The sequence below is a fragment of the Oscarella lobularis genome, chromosome 1 (genome assembly GCF_947507565.1).
Source record: "Oscarella lobularis chromosome 1, ooOscLobu1.1, whole genome shotgun sequence".
NCBI lineage: Eukaryota > Metazoa > Porifera > Homoscleromorpha > Homosclerophorida > Oscarellidae > Oscarella > Oscarella lobularis.
In genome coordinates, this window is record NC_089175.1 from 1,180,435 (window position 1) to 1,196,991 (window position 16,557).

General features: G+C 49.1%; 5 protein-coding genes across 9 annotated transcripts; 1 reads left to right on the top strand and 4 right to left on the bottom strand.

Moving 5' to 3' along the window:
• Positions 1–134: 134 nt before the first annotated feature.
• LOC136184375 (UDP-N-acetylglucosamine--peptide N-acetylglucosaminyltransferase 110 kDa subunit-like) lies at positions 135–5,377 on the bottom strand. The gene is made up of 19 exons (XM_065971271.1): positions 5,225–5,377; positions 5,005–5,158; positions 4,678–4,921; positions 4,550–4,618; positions 3,551–3,667; positions 3,420–3,499; positions 3,263–3,352; positions 3,102–3,207; positions 2,906–3,046; positions 2,741–2,841; positions 2,536–2,689; positions 2,378–2,479; positions 2,147–2,326; positions 1,923–2,081; positions 1,779–1,865; positions 1,588–1,713; positions 705–1,407; positions 485–653; positions 135–415 (listed from the first exon to the last, which is right to left on the bottom strand). Exons 1-19 carry the CDS (start codon positions 5,298–5,300, stop codon positions 268–270), a joined length of 3,006 nt encoding a protein of 1,001 aa, XP_065827343.1. The 5' UTR covers positions 5,301–5,377; the 3' UTR covers positions 135–267.
• Positions 5,378–5,473: 96 nt separating this feature from the next.
• On the bottom strand, positions 5,474–9,297 carry LOC136184487 (nuclear factor of activated T-cells 5-like). Of its 4 annotated transcripts, XR_010669369.1 has the most exons (10): positions 9,147–9,297; positions 9,047–9,088; positions 8,311–8,957; positions 8,055–8,239; positions 7,816–8,000; positions 7,613–7,735; positions 7,433–7,482; positions 7,229–7,376; positions 6,511–6,655; positions 6,088–6,231 (listed from the first exon to the last, which is right to left on the bottom strand). XR_010669369.1 is itself a non-coding variant. In XM_065971394.1 (9 exons), the coding sequence occupies exons 1-9, from the start codon at positions 9,175–9,177 to the stop codon at positions 5,597–5,599; spliced, it is 2,046 nt and encodes a 681-aa protein (XP_065827466.1). In that variant the 5' UTR covers positions 9,178–9,297; the 3' UTR covers positions 5,474–5,596. The 4 variants fall into 4 exon arrangements, 3 of the variants coding, with proteins under 3 accessions (XP_065827466.1, XP_065827472.1, XP_065827484.1); XM_065971394.1 differs by lacking the exon at positions 6,511–6,655 and having other exon boundaries at positions 5,474–6,231; XM_065971400.1 differs by having other exon boundaries at positions 6,090–6,655.
• Positions 9,298–9,461: 164 nt separating this feature from the next.
• On the top strand, positions 9,462–12,791 carry LOC136184543 (nucleoside diphosphate-linked moiety X motif 6-like). Of its 2 annotated transcripts, XM_065971461.1 has the most exons (6): positions 9,467–11,693; positions 11,745–11,951; positions 12,005–12,059; positions 12,125–12,177; positions 12,234–12,281; positions 12,333–12,789. In XM_065971461.1, the coding sequence occupies exons 1-6, from the start codon at positions 11,561–11,563 to the stop codon at positions 12,662–12,664; spliced, it is 828 nt and encodes a 275-aa protein (XP_065827533.1). In that variant the 5' UTR covers positions 9,467–11,560; the 3' UTR covers positions 12,665–12,789. The 2 variants fall into 2 exon arrangements, with proteins under 2 accessions (XP_065827528.1, XP_065827533.1); XM_065971456.1 differs by having other exon boundaries at positions 9,462–11,693; positions 12,234–12,791.
• LOC136184535 (ORC ubiquitin ligase 1-like) lies at positions 9,468–12,506 on the bottom strand. Its single transcript, XM_065971443.1, has 8 exons — positions 12,197–12,506; positions 12,014–12,129; positions 11,415–11,961; positions 11,088–11,214; positions 10,495–10,589; positions 10,222–10,437; positions 10,069–10,154; positions 9,468–9,932 (listed from the first exon to the last, which is right to left on the bottom strand). Exons 3-8 carry the CDS (start codon positions 11,493–11,495, stop codon positions 9,512–9,514), a joined length of 1,026 nt encoding a protein of 341 aa, XP_065827515.1. The 5' UTR covers positions 11,496–11,961; positions 12,014–12,129; positions 12,197–12,506; the 3' UTR covers positions 9,468–9,511.
• LOC136184453 (kinesin-2b-like) lies at positions 12,581–16,543 on the bottom strand. The gene is made up of 23 exons (XM_065971367.1): positions 16,508–16,543; positions 16,406–16,454; positions 16,258–16,349; positions 16,135–16,182; positions 16,004–16,087; positions 15,877–15,939; positions 15,731–15,808; positions 15,596–15,675; positions 15,425–15,544; positions 15,201–15,368; positions 14,987–15,141; positions 14,845–14,927; positions 14,674–14,787; positions 14,512–14,616; positions 14,369–14,458; positions 13,753–13,849; positions 13,560–13,699; positions 13,445–13,504; positions 13,294–13,395; positions 13,142–13,246; positions 12,982–13,086; positions 12,777–12,927; positions 12,581–12,717 (listed from the first exon to the last, which is right to left on the bottom strand). The coding sequence occupies exons 1-23, from the start codon at positions 16,508–16,510 to the stop codon at positions 12,671–12,673; spliced, it is 2,139 nt and encodes a 712-aa protein (XP_065827439.1). The 5' UTR covers positions 16,511–16,543; the 3' UTR covers positions 12,581–12,670.
• Positions 16,544–16,557: the final 14 nt, after the last annotated feature.

Sequence of the window (16,557 nt, forward strand, 5' to 3'; positions counted from 1 at the left end):
TAAAATTGTAACATAAAAACGCACTGGCCAATTTTTCTGTTGCGACATTTCGCCGAGCTTCTGACTTTACCTGAGTCTGTATGGCCGGGTGTTTTGTTCTCAGGGCGCTCTTCTCTTTCCTAAATAGAAAGACGTTCAAACGCAAATTGGTAATTGTATTAATTAAGAAGGCAAAGAGATTCCGGCAGTCATTCGAAAGGCATCTTCAGGGAGAAAAGGGAAAGTCAATATTAGTGGGTTCTCCGATTCTTTATGTACAAAAAACATTCACACGATGTGGTCGGGAGGAAGACCGCTCGCGTGTCGGTGCCACATCTTCAGCAGCAATTCTTCGAGATCGTGCGTGAACGTTTTGACGTTGAATAGCGGTGACGTCACTCTCGCTTTTCGCACTTTCGCCTTGAGTGCTTCGAGCCTGCACATAGACAAAATCGGGTTACCCGGGCAACAACGCACGCGCATTACAAAACCCCGCGTAACTTACTTTTCGCGATCCAAGCCATATTCGCACGCTATGTCCTCGTAGTCGCGCGCCGACTTGGCGATGAGCTGAGGAAAGCCGAGAGCGGTCAGCTGAGACGCAGCGACGCGCGACGCCAGAGTCTGCTCCGGCAACGTAACCATAGGAGTGCCCGCCCACAAAACATCCATCGCTACAAAAGAGAGAGAAAAATGTATATACTCATATATTTCTATTTATTTACCTGTTGTGTGCCCATTGCAAAGAGGCGTATCTAAACACATATCGGCTAATTTTCCGCGACGCACGTGCTCTTCCTTCGGCGCGACAGCCGAAAAAACGACGCGATTCGCGTCGACGCCTGCCGCAGCGACCGTCGCCAGCACATTTGCCTCGCCGGCGGCGGGAAATCGGAGGAGCCACAGGACGCTATGGGGCACGCGTTTCAATATATTAATCCACATTTCCATCGTCGCCGGATTGATCTTGTAGAGCTGATTGAAATTGCAATAGACGATCGCCTCGTCGGGCAGGCCGTATTGCGCGCGCGTCGTCAACGGATGAAAGGGAACGCGATCTTCGCCGCTGAGCATGCGCGCCGTCAAACCTAAATTGACTCCCGTCGCCGCCGGCGGAACGACGCCGACCGACGACGTCACTTCGATACGGGAGACGCCGTTTGACGACGACGACGAGGCGGCGACGGCGGCGGAGGATGTAGAGGTGACCCAGTGCTTCATTTTCGCTTCCGTGACGTCTTCGCCGGAGTCCTCTTGGAGCAGATGCGGAAACATGTTCGCGTGATCGCCGATGAAGAACGTTCGCGGCATGTAGGCGAGTTTTTCAGAGTACTGCTCGCAAAGTTCGATTGGTGACGTCACTCGATCCGTGATGATGTAGTCCATGAAGGGAGCGCCGCTTGTGCCTGGATATCCAAGCCACATGACCTGAGAAAAAATGAGAAAATTATGAATTGAATTATAAATCAATTAGAGGCGAGTCACATAATAAAGGAGCCACTCTATATTGATTTATAGTGTAATCCTAAAATTTTTATTTTCACAAATGAACTGATCTTATATAAGGGAGCCCTCTCTATTATTGATGTACTACTCTTCCTTCCTTACCTGAAGTGGACATGGCTTCAGAGCAAATATTTCATTTCTTGCACCCTTCGTGTATCCGTTCAGATTAATGAGAACGTGGATGCCGTGAGCGTGAACGAGATCTGCAGCCTTGCCTGCATTCGGCTCCTGCAAAAAATCAAGATAATCATTATATTCAAATATGATTATTATTAGTAGTAGTAGTAGTATACCTGAGAAAGATCAATGAAGTGATCCACTTCCTTCACATTGGACCGAAATTGAGAGCCGTCGCTAGGTGACAATGCAAAGCAGAAAACCTTGCAGAGAAACTTTATTGTTACGCTTATAAAATCCCGCGTTTTTCTTTTCTTTACCTCCACGCGACGTCGATTGTGACTAGACGGCACACTCTGCATCAAATGAGACGTCGGATGATTACAGAAGTCCGACGACACGTATCCAATCCTCAGACGGCCTCCGGACGCTTTCAAATCGACGGGATACCTATACGGATTCTTGTGGAAAATCTTGACCTAAGAGAAAAACACGTAGAAAAACGTAGAAGGCATTTTTTTCGATGCCATTCACTCGGACAGACCTTGTCCAAGCAGAGAGAGGCATGGCGCGACGCAATGGCTTTGCGCACGGCGTGAGAGAGCGGATAAAGCATGCTGTGATGAGGATGCACGGAGGGAAGACGATTCTTGCGCAACTGATGGCTTATAATGGCAACGATTTGCCTCATTCGATTATCATAATCACTCCAATCGCAAATAATCTAAAAGAAACAATTCAAAAATTAAAATTAGGATAATTGCACCCCTTATACCTGAAGACAGTGAGCGAGATTGCAAAACGCGTCCGGAAAATCGGGTTTCAATTTCAGAGCCATCTTGTACGAAGTGATTGCCTCGGGAATGTTTCCAGAATCCTTCAAATGAACGCACATTAGAAGAAGGAGAAATCCCCATCTGAACGTCGTCTGACCTTGTGCAGAGAAGCGAGATTGCTGTGAGCGTCGGCGAACGCCGGATTGATTTGTATGGCTCTCGTGTAGCACTGCAAGGCTCCATTCAAGTCCTGCATCTCTTTAAGCAGATTTCCCATGTTGCTGTAGGCGTCCGCAAAACCGGGCGCAATCCTAAAACAAAAATGAACAAAAAACCCCCACGTTTTGATATATTTTTTCAACCTGATAGCGTCTCTGTAGTGAGACAAGGCATTGTGAAGCTTCCCCTGCTGCTGAAGAATGCTCGCCAAATTGGAATGCGCCGCAGCAAAATCAGGAAAAATCTAGACAAAAAGAACACGAATCTATTTATTGGATACATCATCGTCATCAGTGCGTTGCGCCGACCTCCAGCGCTTTGGCGTAGAGCTGCGTCGCTTCCTCTATTCGGCCTTGCTCGCGTTTTACGTTTGCCAAATTGTTGAGTGAATCGGCGTGGTTGGGACAGAGGACTAGAGCCATGTTGTACGCCTGCTCCGCTTCTTGTATCTAAGCAGGGAAGCGTGCCATACGCGTCTTCTACTCGTGGACGTCTCTCCTCTACCTTTCCTTTCTCTTTGAGTGCGTTCGCTAGATTGCAGTAGGCGTCGGGGAACTGCGGTTGAAGTTCGATAGCGCGACGGTACGTATCGATAGCCAAATCGATTAGCCTTATGAATTTTTTTTTGAGATCGAATGCTTGTGGAGATCAGATGTCAGACTCACCCTTGTTCGTAATAGACGCACGCTAAATTGCCGTGCACAATAGCATTATTGGGACTCAGGATCAGTGCACGCAAGTAGGACGTTACAGCTCTACAAATAGGCGAGCCACGGGACTTATAGTCTGAGAGCTAACAGTGGCCAAGGGCTTCTGACTAACCTGTCAAATATTCGAGCCTCTTTGAGCACATTTCCCAAATTGATATAGGCATCCAGAAAAGTTGGATCCAACTGCACAGCCTTGGACAAGTAATATAATCTCTCGGGTTGCTACTAAAATCATATGACTACTTTTTCAAAGTGGTGTATTGCTAGCCATATTTCGCCTTGAGCATTGAAAACACAACCCAGGTTGCTCCAGGCAACGGCAAATGCTGGCTGAACTTCGATCGCTTTCAGATAGCAGGCCTAAAGATACCCCCCAGAGTATTTCGATTAAAAACGAGTCAAAAAAAGATTTCTGCAGATACACATAGGCAAAACTTGAGAAACTCTCTCTTCACGCGCAAACGCTCGAAAAAAAAGATCACGCACGCACGTGATTAGAAAGAGAGTTTCTCTAGTCTCAGCAGCCATCAAGAGACCAAGCCAAGAATAGAACCCCAAACCAATAAAACTCTTAGCTAGAATCACGTGAATTCTTTGGAGCAGCCACCTCCCAATCCCATGATGCCCCCATCCCAGCACTTACCTTCCTCCCCCTCCCTCCCTCCCTCCCTCCCCTTCCTCCCGCCCTCCCAAGCTGCACCAAAGAATTAATATCACCACCACCACATTATTAGTAGATGATATTCTCTATTTATTCATCCCATTGCACTAGACGTGGTCTATTCTTAGCGTGCAATCGTTTGATGGCTGCAGTCGTACTGCCTATGCACGCACAGTAGTACTGAAAAAAAAACAGACATACACACTCAGCGTGTGCCACTTACTCCACCATGATCTCAAAGGCACCACCACCACCACCACCGGAGAAGACCCACTTTTGCCGCATATGTACATCCATAGGCTCTAGCTATATAATCTACTACAGTACAAGGGAAAGAAGGTTCGCACATCAGTTCAGTGATTTCAAAAAAATGAAAAACCAACCCCGTCCACGTGCCCAACCCCCCACTTCCCGCCCGCCCCACCCCACCCATCCCTCCCTTCCCATCCACCTCCCGCCCGTTAACATTTTAATTTTTTTAATTAAGGCCCATATGGGACCCCCCCCCCCCCCCCCCCTCCCTGTGTCCCAACCACCCCCCTCCCCCCCTCCCCCCAATACAGCCAATAAAAAAATAATACCTTAGCTTCTTCGAGACGCCCGAGCGACTTGAGCAAATTGCCCAAATCGCTGCGCACGCAAAACAAATCCTGAGGACAGGCACGCATTCGTACAAAGCGAAGAGTGTGCCACGCACGAGTTACGGTACCGGATTGTAGTGAAGCGCCGTCGCGTAGCTCTGTACGGCGCCTTCGACGTCTCCCGTCGCGACGAGCGCCGCCGCCAGATTGATATAACCGTCGATGAAATCGGGCTTGAGTTGGACGGCGTGTCGATAGCTGTCGAGCGCGAGTTGAAGCTCGCCTCGCTCTTTGTAGACGTTTCCCAGATTCGAGTAGGCTTCGGCGAGAAGCGGATTCGCTCTTATCGCCAATTTCGAAAAGAAGGCCGATCTTTTGTTTGAGAGAAAAGAGAAGACGCGTTGTTGTTGCGGTTTTATTAGAGGGGAGATGATAGCGCGCTTTCGCGCTGTTACCTGTCGAGTCGACGGCACTGGAAGTGAATGGAGGAGAGGAGAAGGAGACAGGCGGTGTTCTCTGGATCGCGACTCCAAAGGTCCATGCAGAGCGACTTCGAGCGTTCGTAGTTTTCGTTTTGGTATTCGCGATGTGCGATTTCGAGAAGGGCGACTGCGAAGAAGAAAAAGACCCACGCTCTAGCGCACTCTTACGAGCTTGCACATGGCTTTCGCTCACGTTTCTGGCTTTTCGTGTAGCTTTCGAGTTTGTTGTTCGTCGTCGTCGTTGTCGTCGCTACCGGTTCGACGTTCATTGTCTTTGCATCGGAGACGCTCGACGCTTGGCCGTGGCGCAACGTCGCTTTCTCTTCTGCTCTTTGGTAATCTTATGTCGTCATTGATGACGTCGCCGTTCTCGTCCAATAGGAATTGCAATTGCCACGTGGTTAACGCACGCTCAAAGGAAGTCAAGTATGAGACCAGGGTATGAGATCTTCTCTATATTTTATTTATATCTAAAGAAACGCAAGAAAAACCTACACTCAAGCATTCACACAATAATCAAACGCGTACGTACATACATGCATGCATTAATTAAATAAGTTCGTCCTCAGAAAAGACCCTGTATCCCACCAGAAGCGTCGACCTGCCCTGACAGTAGTGCCGCAGCCGCAGCCGCCGCTGCTGTCGGGGAGTGACCACTTCCATTCCCCGGTTGCGTCGTCGTATGATACAACGGAGTTTGATTATACGATTCCACCAGGGGCAATGAAGTCAAATCCCCTGCCGGAGCCGCCATCGACAACAGTCTCACCTGATCGCTTCCCAGCATCATTTCCAACGAATTCTCGGGAAACGACAGCCCCGAGCTTTGACACAGCACCATGTCGGCCGGCAGCGATTCGTCCGTCGACTGATGATGATGCAGGGGCGGCGGCTGTCTCAAAATATTGTCGCTACTTCGAGACGGCGGCGACGGAGATGGCTCCGCGGCCGTCATCGCCAGAGGCGGCGAAGCAGGCCGACTCAGGAGATTTACAACCTCAGCCGGCGGAGGACAGGCTGCCATGAAATTGGCAAAGCCCGATGATTTGCGTTTCGGCTCCGTCTTTGGTCTCTCCATTGGGAGCACCTCATTGTTGCCGCTGTTGCCGCCGCCGCCGCTCACATTCAAAGCAAACATGTTGATGAATGGAGCCAGCTCGCGACAGGTGGAACACTGCTGGCTAGAGCAGTCAGTGTCGCCTAAGCAAGGAGGAAAAAATAAGAACGGGTAATGACCCTTACCAACAAGGCTCTGAGACTTAATTAATTAATTAATTAATCAACTGCATGCAATTGCGCCCGTCCCCATCTCTTATGACGAGTCTCAGTGCCTTAGTTACTACTACGTAATATATACAAGGCCTTGTTCCCTGTTCCCCCTTCCTCTCTTCTAATCGGAGGCCTTGTATGGAGAGGGCACTGCCCCCTCTTCCCTCCCTTTAGCATGCTTCGCACAGACACAACAGAGAGATTCTATACTGTCAATTCGCCCCATAGGCAACAGCCTAGGACGCCGCATAGATTGCGCGACGACGCATAGCCTGCCACGGACAGACAGCCATTGTGGAGCCCAACCAACCAGGGTCGGGCACCCAGAGGCGTCACACCCATGAACGTCTAAATTCTTCGCAAAATTGCTGTAAATCAGACTGCAGTATATAGTAAAAAGAAGGACAAAACACTCAGTGGGAGACGATAGATAATAAAAAAGGGGAAATGAACAGACGATAATAAAGAAAAGCGATAAATAAATGAATAAATAAATACATACGCAAGGGAAACAGATGAAAACAATTTTAGACTATACATATCACTGTGGTGTCGTCTAGATGGAGCAGAAAGTGTACATACCATACATATACGCATAATTACACCACCGTGCAATAATCGAATGAGAAGCACGCCCAGCAGCGATGTGCTCCTCACTCAAGGCGCAGTGAAGCCCGCCCATAGTAGGGTCACTTTTATATATGAAAAATTGCTCGGAAGCCTCCGGGGCAAGGTGACCCTAACATCTGGCTTCACTCCGCGACGCATAAATACCAAAAAGGGGGTGACCACACGCAATACTGCACAGAGAGGACACGCCACGCCACAGACAAAAACGCGCGACTTTCTGCTCCATCATTTTCGCCTCACTTCATCGTCGAAGTGAAGCGAACACGTCCTTAGTCACAAACGAGCCAAATCAACTCACCGGAGCCCTTTTCAGGCATGTACGTATATTCGACGGGATCACTCAGCTGCGGATTCTTCTCCGGACCGATGCGGATCTCGATGCAGACCTTTTCCGGCTCGGTGATGCTGACATTCTCAAACGGCGGCACTTCGACGACGGCACCGCCCTTTTGGAGAGACGAGGATAAGAAGAAAAAAAGATAGAGAATCAAAGTAAACATGCCTGATTCGATTTAGCACGATCCAGCGTGGCGTACGTCTCCCAATTGTCATCTAGAAGCAGAGAGATTGGGAAATCGCTCTTATCTCATGCCTTCCCCCCGCCCCGCCCCACCCACGCCCCTCCCCAACGAGCTAATCCCATTAGTAATCGAATGAGAACCAGACACTCAACACTACTCACTGTAGAATCGCACTTTGCAGCCCTTATTGAATCGCGAGCCAATCAAACCGATTTCGTTCCCGCCGCTCGCCGGTCCAGAATCGTGACTGATCCAGCTGATTTCGGGCGATCCCTTGGGTGCCGCTGGAAAACACAGGAAAAAACAAGCCGGTGATTCGTCTGCCGCCCACGGCCCGCCGCCCCACCCCCTCTCCACCACGTACTGCATTGAAAGGGCTCCGACTGACACTTCAACACGCGCACGCCGTCCTGCGTGAAAATCGTCGCCTGAAACATAAGCGCCGCCTGGACACGATCCTTCTTGAACGTCGCCGGATCGACGCCGCGATTCTTCAACTTTCGATCGCCTTCCCAACGTCGAAGACGACGAATGCTCAAATTGTCGAGCCTTAGAGAGAAAAAAAAATATTTTCTTCATAGATAGGGGGCGGAGTCTCCGTACACGGCGATCATGTCCTCCATTTCTTCGCCGTTGAGCGAGAGCTCGAGCGACGGCGTCCCGTCGACGAGCGACGCCTTGCAATTGCTCGTTCGACTCGATCCGGGCACGAGAACGTGATAGTGCGGATCGCCGGACGTCGTGACGAGATACACGTTCACCGTCGCCGAGCCCATATAATTCATAATCTAAAGGAGCGAAATCGCACTTGCTCGTCTAAATCTCCGCGAAAGGGAGGGGCGCGGTGGTTCGCACGCACCTGCACAGTCGGAAATACGTTCTCGTTCGTCGTCTCGGCGCTGCGCGATTTCATCGGCCCGCGACATCCCTCGCACGCGTATCGCGCCCTATAGTGCGACTCCGGCTGCTCGAGTATTTTCATATACGGTTCCAACGACTCGTCGCCGCCGCCGCCGACGCCGCCGACGCCGCCTCCGAAATGTGTCGTCACTTGACGACGCGTCGGCGAAACGGTCGGCGACAAATAGGGCGAATTGACGAAATCCTCGTCCTCTTCCTCCTCGTCGTCGGCGTGATCGCCGTCCAAGCCCGAATCGGGATCGGAGACGAATCGGCGAAGTTTTTTCAGATAGACGTTCGGCCAGGCGGTCGAGGCGCGTTGGCGCGCGACGTGACGCAGCGTCGCCGCCGAACGCGGCGCCGGCGGGAGAGACGCGCTCGCCGCCGACATCGTCGTCGGCGCTAGCGCCGTGCCGCTCGCTGCGACCGCCGAGATCGCGTTGCGGAGAAACGAGGGTTGAGATGTTGATTGAGCGGGCATGTGACCGGTGAATTTGCGTTTGCGTTGGCGCGGCGGCGCGATCGACGCCGACGGAACGTCCGTGTCGTCGTCCGATTCGCAGGTGACCGAGGATGGAAGCATGGAGCTGTCTTCGGAGAGAGCCGCTGCGCGCGTGGGAAGGGAAAAGGGGGCCCCGGGTGGAGAAAATTGAAATTGGACGAGGTTTCGTGGGGGTTTCGTTTGCGATTCGTACCGAATACGTCGTGGAAGTCGCTGAAGGAGCCGTCGGTTGCTTCTAGAGGGAAATATTGCCGTGTTTCGAGTGCGATCGGCTTCGTTTTTCTTTCTCTTACGATTCTCGCGATAGGGTGCGAAAGCGTTCATTGTGCGAATGAGTTCGAGCGGTGATCGGGTTGGAGCGAGTGATGAGAATTGACCGACTTGCGGCGTTTTTAAGACGAAGCGTCACGACGACCTTTTACCTTAGACGGGGAGGGTCCAAGTGATGCACGCAAGCGCAAATCCCAAGGAATGACATCACCGGATTTCGCTGAAGCGACCCGTGACCCGCGTAAATTTCCTTTCCAGCTATAGGCTCGGTGACTCTCGGTAACGGCGGTTTAGGATACGGGAATACTTAGTTCCAGTTCCAAAACCGCCAAAATAGAAATCCATCGCAGGGCTTCAATTTTATTCGTTCTCAATCGCAAATTGATATCTAGAGCGTCCACTTTAGTTTCTTTTGGGTACCTTCGACGTGAACGGAGCATCGACCATCACTTCCTTCAATCGAATCCCCGCTGGATCCGCGTTTAAGCGACAACGAGCCGACAGCGCCCAATCGAAACGATTTACGTCGAATCGGAAAATGAGAGGAGATGTCGACAGTGTGAGTCGACGATTTTCCTTTTCTTATTAGACTCGTTGCAAAGTTGGGGTCGACCTGCAACGGTGCAGCGGCTTCAGTGGCGGCGGTGGCGGCAACGGCGGCGGCACTCGATTCCTTCAGCGATTTCACTTCAGCTTCGAGTTTTTCAATATATTGATCGCTTCGTTGGAGAGCCTTCTGAAGTTGGGTCTCCTGTCGTTCGTGCTTCTGAATTCGCGTCTCGAGACCCGCCACTGCAAACAGGCCAACCCTGCACAAAGAGAATAAAAAAAATTAGACAACGAAGATCAACTTAGATAGATTAAATTAGATCAACTACTTGACAACGGTGCGGTTTAGGCGATGGAACGAACAGGTACAGAATTCATACTAGATATGATTTTTACTTTGAAGGTGATGCCTTGTCCGTTCGCTTCATGTGAGCCACTTCGCCGCGGAGCAAATAGTTCTCGTTGCTCAATTTCTCGTTTTCCTGCGCAGACACAAACACGAGTAGCAAGTGGGCGTATGTTTGTACTGCAATGCGGTGCGTGAGTCACCTCTTTCAATTTCTCCATCCTCGCTTTCATCTTCTCGTACAACTCGGTCATCTCTTTCAATTGGCTCGCGACGAACTTCAATTTATCGATGTCTAAACTACTCGGTAGCGCATAAGAATGATCGCCAACTTCGCCACTCTTCTTCATTTCCTCTTGAAGCAGCGCATTTGACGATCGAAGCTCATCAACTTCGCACTGCAAAGTCGAGTAATCACTCTACATCGATCCCCTCCCCGTCAAATCGATCAAGAAACGACTACGATCTCTCGTCACCTCATATTCTTTACAAATCAATTCAAGTCGAGTCCGTCTCAAATCGCTGCGCACCGATCTATCCTGAACAACTTCCTTAAGATCTTCTCCGCCTCCTTTATTAGACAAAAAGGGCAGACAGAGGTTATCTTTTAGTATGGTTTCAAGGAGTCCAAAAGTATACAATCCCTAGTGTTATCTCAACACGTTCTATCCACGAGTGTGTACTCGTGCGTCTATCTTATCATCAGCAAGGCTACTTCTGTTTTCAAAGTACGTGGATTTTTCAGTACACAATCCAATGTTCCCAACTATCGTGAGTGTACCCATGAGTAGTATCTCATCAGCACGTGTTCTCGCGATATACAAAGTTGACCCTCGTGCGTGTCTATCTTTGGCGCTAGCTTCCACAAGGTCACTAGTATCATTTGTTTTCCGTCCAATTGGACTATTAAAAAAGGTGCTAGATGACAAATCCACGCGGGCGTTACATATCCTGTCCGCCGCCGCGCCCTTACTATTCTCGAGGCTTCGGGATCCCCTTTCACCCCCCTCCAGCTTCTCCACCCCACCCCACTGTACTGTACTGTACTAATGAAATTATTTGGATTCACCCAGTAGCTTCGTTCGATTTGCGATCGGCGTCCGGCACGACGGACACTGCCCGTTCATCTTGAGCCATTCGTCGAGACACACAGTGCAGAAGACGTGGTGATTCGAGCAGACAACCGGCTCTTTTACCTGAAAAACATCGACGGAAATAAATGGCTCGTTCTCCGTTCCCAGAGCTGCCGAAACGCTCTAAAACGGTTGGCGACGACTTTCGGTTACTATCCTGTGGCTAAAGACGAGTCGAGGCGAGCGTGCGCGCCCGTTTCTCGACCGGGGCCCGAACCGGGGCGCCTCGCGCTGTTTGACGCGCCCTGGAGCGCCGGTCTTACTTTTCCCAGGCATATGTTGCACGCGAGAGGTAGCGTGAGCGATACGGTGAGCGAGCCCGGCGCTCGCTGACACTTTTCCATTCAATCCACGCCGGATTCCGCCGAACAGGATCCGGGCACTTCGCGCCAAAATCGACGCATGAGCAATGAAATCGAACGCTTTTGCTCTTCGTCGTTTGTCCGCGCTCGTTCTGCCGCACGTCGAAGGTCGCTATAATAATGTCCGAGTCGAAATAGATCGACGAATCGTTGAATCCGACTTCAATGAACGTCTTGCTGGTGATTTTGCTCTCGACCCGTCCGATATTTGCTAAACCACGTCGTTTCCAGCGTCGATTCGGCATTGGAGGGAGTCAAATCGGCAAGCTGCATGGATCCAGATACCTCTCGAGCAGAGTAACTTGGCTCGAATCGCTGCAACACACGGATTCAAGTACCATCACGCTTTGGACGATCAGGCGACAATGGTGCTTTGGATGCGACGTGATAAGCCGTCTAGAATTGTAGATTACGCTACCCATCGAGTAGCAGCTTCAGGTAGAAATATCTATTCAATTAAAAATTACCTGAAAATTCCATATTATTTTCAGGGGTTGTACTTCGTGAGGATACGAGGCAAGTCTTAGCAGTGCAAGACCAGTACAAGTAAGCCAGCCGTTGACTAGGGGGAAGAGTCCCCTCTATCAATACGAAACCATTCAGTGTGCTAGGCTGCCTGTATGGAAATTCCCCGGCGGCTTGAGCGACGTAGGTGAAAACATAGGTAACCCCCCGACACTCACCTTATAAAAATATTTGATTGTGAAATTTCTTCCACAGCTGATACAGCAGTCAGAGAAGTGAAAGAAGAGACTGGCATCGATACAGGTAATCGATGCTTCCCCCGTGAGATCTCTATCCTCATCTCCTTCTTCTCAGAATTTCGCTCGTTGCTTGCCTTTCGTCAGCACCATCATCTACCCGGCGCATTCGGTCGATCCGATCTCTTCTTCGTCTGTCGCCTTCGCCCGCTCACCTTCCGAATCAGTCCGTGCGAAGACGAGATTCTCAAATGCGAGTGGATGGACGTCGAGGAGATGAACGAGCGCGCGACGACGACGTTTATCAAGACGCTGACGAGACTCGTATTGCACGGGATGGAGCACGGTTTCGACGGCGTGGACGTCGACGTAAAAGAAATCGATTCTATCTACAAAGGGCAAACGTCGAGTATTTATCACAGACACGTACCGGGCTTGAGTTCTACGTAGTAATAATTAGTCGATGCCCGCTAGGGACAATTTATCTTTCAAAATTGCCGCGTCTGATATAGAAATAATTATAATATGTGTGTGTTATTGATTTTTTTGTATTTGGTGCTACCTTTTCGCAACTGGGCGTTTTCCATCTGCAGCTCGTTGTTGGATTTTGATACGTAGATGGCGTCCTGAATGGCCTCTTCTAGTAGGCCGCGATATCGTTGCTCGAGCATGCGTTTCTGGTCTTCGAACGCTTCGCGATAGCAGCGAAACGCCTGAGAAAGAGAGTATATATATGATATTGAGTCAATGTCATCTGAATCACTTGCCTGAAAGTGTTGAAGCTGCTGTATTTCCAATGCGTCTTTCTGTCGTTTGTAGGCTTCTTCGAGGCTCGTTTTATAGCGCTGCTTCTCCTGCTCCAGCGTCTGAATCTAAACGATTTTAATTGAGTTGTTTTTATTGCCTATAAAATACAGTGACGCGTACCTGTAAGGCCATCATCGATTTCTGAGCTCTGAGTTCAATCAGCTCCATTTCCGCTTTGGCCAATTGCTCAGCGTTGATTTCCGCACCTTCTTGCACAACACGCAGCTGAAATACACACTTAGAAACCGACTCTGACCATTGGAAAATCCAACCTTGAGCTCCGCCTTTTCTTGCTCTATTTCGAGCTTCATTTTGTCCAATTCATCGGCTAGAAACGCCTTGTTCTCTCGCTCCACCTTCTCCCTTTCATCTCTCTATAACAAAGGAATTAAAAAAGTAGTGTTAGACGTTTCCGTTACTTACTTCAATCATTTCTCTCAATTCCCGATTACCCTGAAGGAATGTTGCATGAGCTTCGGCGTCCTATTGTTTAGATAAAAGTGAAATCATGTACTATTCCTATCATGAAGTCGTGTACCTCTTTCTGAGCTTTTATTTTATCCTGAACGTCGCGTATTTTCTTCTTCAGTTCCTTCAGTTCTTCGTTTTCTTTCTTCAGTCGCTCTTTTACGACGTGTATTTGAGCCACCAATTGCTTTGCTTCCGGCTTCTGGGATTCTGTGGAGGACTAGTCAAAACCTCTCCACAAAACGGGCAAAAAAGCATCTTACCTGACTTGTCAAATTTGGAATATTCGTTGATTTTGTTCTGCAAATCGTCTTTGATATCGTCGACAAATTTTCGTTTCTCCTTATACTCCGTACCCAGCTAAAAAAGACGTTTCACAATTAGGAGAATTGACCGCAATCGCAGCTAAACCAACACGCGCACGTCAAAAAAGCGCGCAGAGCGAAACCGAGACTACTTCCCAACGTACATCTATCCCCAAAAAAATTTCTAAAGCCAACAAGCGAAAACCTTTGCCTCGCGCACGTGCTTATAAACACGCCCCATCCATATCTAACCAACGGATTCGGCCGAGGCTTACCGACGGGGCTACAAACGGAAAGCGCTCCGGCGCTTTCGCAAAAATCGCCCTGGGGAAAGTCCCCGGACAGCCAGGCAGAAAGTGTCGGTCATAAGGGCGTCGATTTCTACCCGGTCCCCCCACGGCGACGAAGCGTCACAGCCGAGCCAGGGGATCGGCGAGGGAATCATTCGTCGCAACAAAGAAATGTAAGCACCGGGTTCCCTCTGCGTAGGGAAAAGGCTCGGCAACAGAATGGGGCTCACTCCGCGCTCGAATCCTCATTTTTTGGCGAAAAAAAATTTAACGTGCGCGCTAACCTGGTCTTTCTCTTTTGCCAATTTTTGCAATTTTTCGTGCACTTCCTTGTTTTCTTTTTTCAGCGTGTCCATGACCCAATCCAAGATTCCCTAAAATGCCCATAATTTCTAATTAAAAATTTAAATTATTACATTGCACTCACTCTGCTGGCCAAATTCTTTCGTCGTTCATCTTCGTACATAGACGACAATTTCTCCTTCTCATCCCACGTCTGTCGCTTTGCCATTTGAAGATCTTCTATCATGCCCTAATAAATGGAAAGCGTTTACCCATTGGAAAAAAACGAAGTGACGTCACATTTCACCTCCATTCGCAAGACTTCGTCGTGACTCGGTCCAATTCCTCCACCTCGATTTAGACTCTCCCTCAGGCGCGCTATCTCCTCTCGCAATTCGCGTATGATTCGCGTATTCTCATCCTGCCACACACACAACAAAGATATCATTATATAGAACAAGCAGACTCTTCAACCAACCTCATTTTTCTTAGAAACATTCTGAATATTTTTCGCTCGATTCGCATATTGAAGCGTAGACAACGTCTCTCCATAATTAACATCTATATATAGAGAGACGATTTCTTTTAGAAATAATTCTAATCTCGTTTCATCTGCCCACCAGCGGGTGACACCATGGCCAGCATGACAGTCAGACAATTTCCGCCCAACGATTCTTGAAGTATACGCGTCAATTTGGAGTCCCTGTAGGGCACGTGTCCGCCTCGTTTCTTCGAATCAGCGAGCGAATTGATGACATTTCCAAGAGCGCTTAGACTAAAATCACACATCAAGGGAAAGGGGTCATTGTTTAAATAAACGATTTCATTGTTTACCTTTTGTTGATGGCTGCTCCTTCTTTGAGTCGTTCTCCTTCGGCGCCCGTCGAATCGGCTCTTTCCGATCCAGCCAAATCGACTAAATTAATTTTCGCTCGAAAACCTTGACTCGTCGTCGACTCGGAGTCTTTTTGCTCGATTTGAATCGTGAAGACGCTGTGAGACCTAAATCGACACGAAAAGAAAAGTTTCAACAATTTGAGGAATTTCGGGTGATGTACCTTGAGCTGGAATGATTCATTTCCGTTGCAGCCATCTTTCTCACTTTGTTCCCCTGCTCCTGTAGACGAGCTATGTCCTCTTCGTTTCTCACCACAAGCTCAGCCAAGCCCTCAACATATCTAGAGAGAATCATTTGTGCACGTGCATTTCTTGGTACTGTAGCAGCTCACATGCCCAGCTGGGGATGCTGACGCACTTTCATTTCCATACCACTTGGATTCAGCAAGTCATAGATTACCTCTTGATAAATCTGAGCCCCCACCAAATAATAAATACGATTAGAAATCATTGTCTGGTCTCCGTACCTCGAGGTAGGACACGGTGACGAGAAATTGCACGTTTGGCGGTGCCGCTTCGATTCGATGAAACATATCCTGATGCATCTAAAAAAAAAAAGAAAAAAAGAATTTTTATTATTATTATAAAGCCCAATGTATTCTCTAGCACTCACCAAAGGAATGACACCCGGGTCTTCTTCCGTCCCCGTCATACTGTACGTCTTCCCGGAACCAGTCTTAGCAACGAAACCAAATCATTGTCTCCTCAAAAAATATATATAGCAAAATTTCATTGTCTACCTGTCCGTAGGCAAAAACGGTCGCATTGTAGCCTTCCATCGACTTTTCCAGCAATGGACGACACAATTCGCTGTAGATTTCCTCCTGCGAAAAATCGCGGTTTATTCGTCGTCTTGGACTCCGCTTCGTACCGATTTCGTGTCCCAGAAGAAGCTTCGATCGTACGTGTACGTGTGTTCCTGCGAGAAAACGAGTTTTTTTTCGGTTGTTAGGCGGGGTGAGACCGATTCTTGTGTATTGACAACGAGACTTGCCTTCGCTCCGCCTCCTGGAGTTGGATTGTGTATCGTCGTCGTTTTCTTGTCCATCTTGATGATTCGCGTCGCCTGTTTGCCCTTTTCGCGATCTAACGAAGCGTGGAGAGGGTTTTTTCGAGGTCGCGTCCACGTTTTTACGGCCTACCGTTGAAAGGACGACATCGCACGGCTACTTGCACGTTCGCAGACGTCGCCTGAGGTAAATTGTAAGCAACTGTATTGAGAAAGAGACAAGAAACCAGCGAACCATTTCAATCGTTCGTCCTCAGTCCTGCGAGACAACGCGCGCTAAAGCAG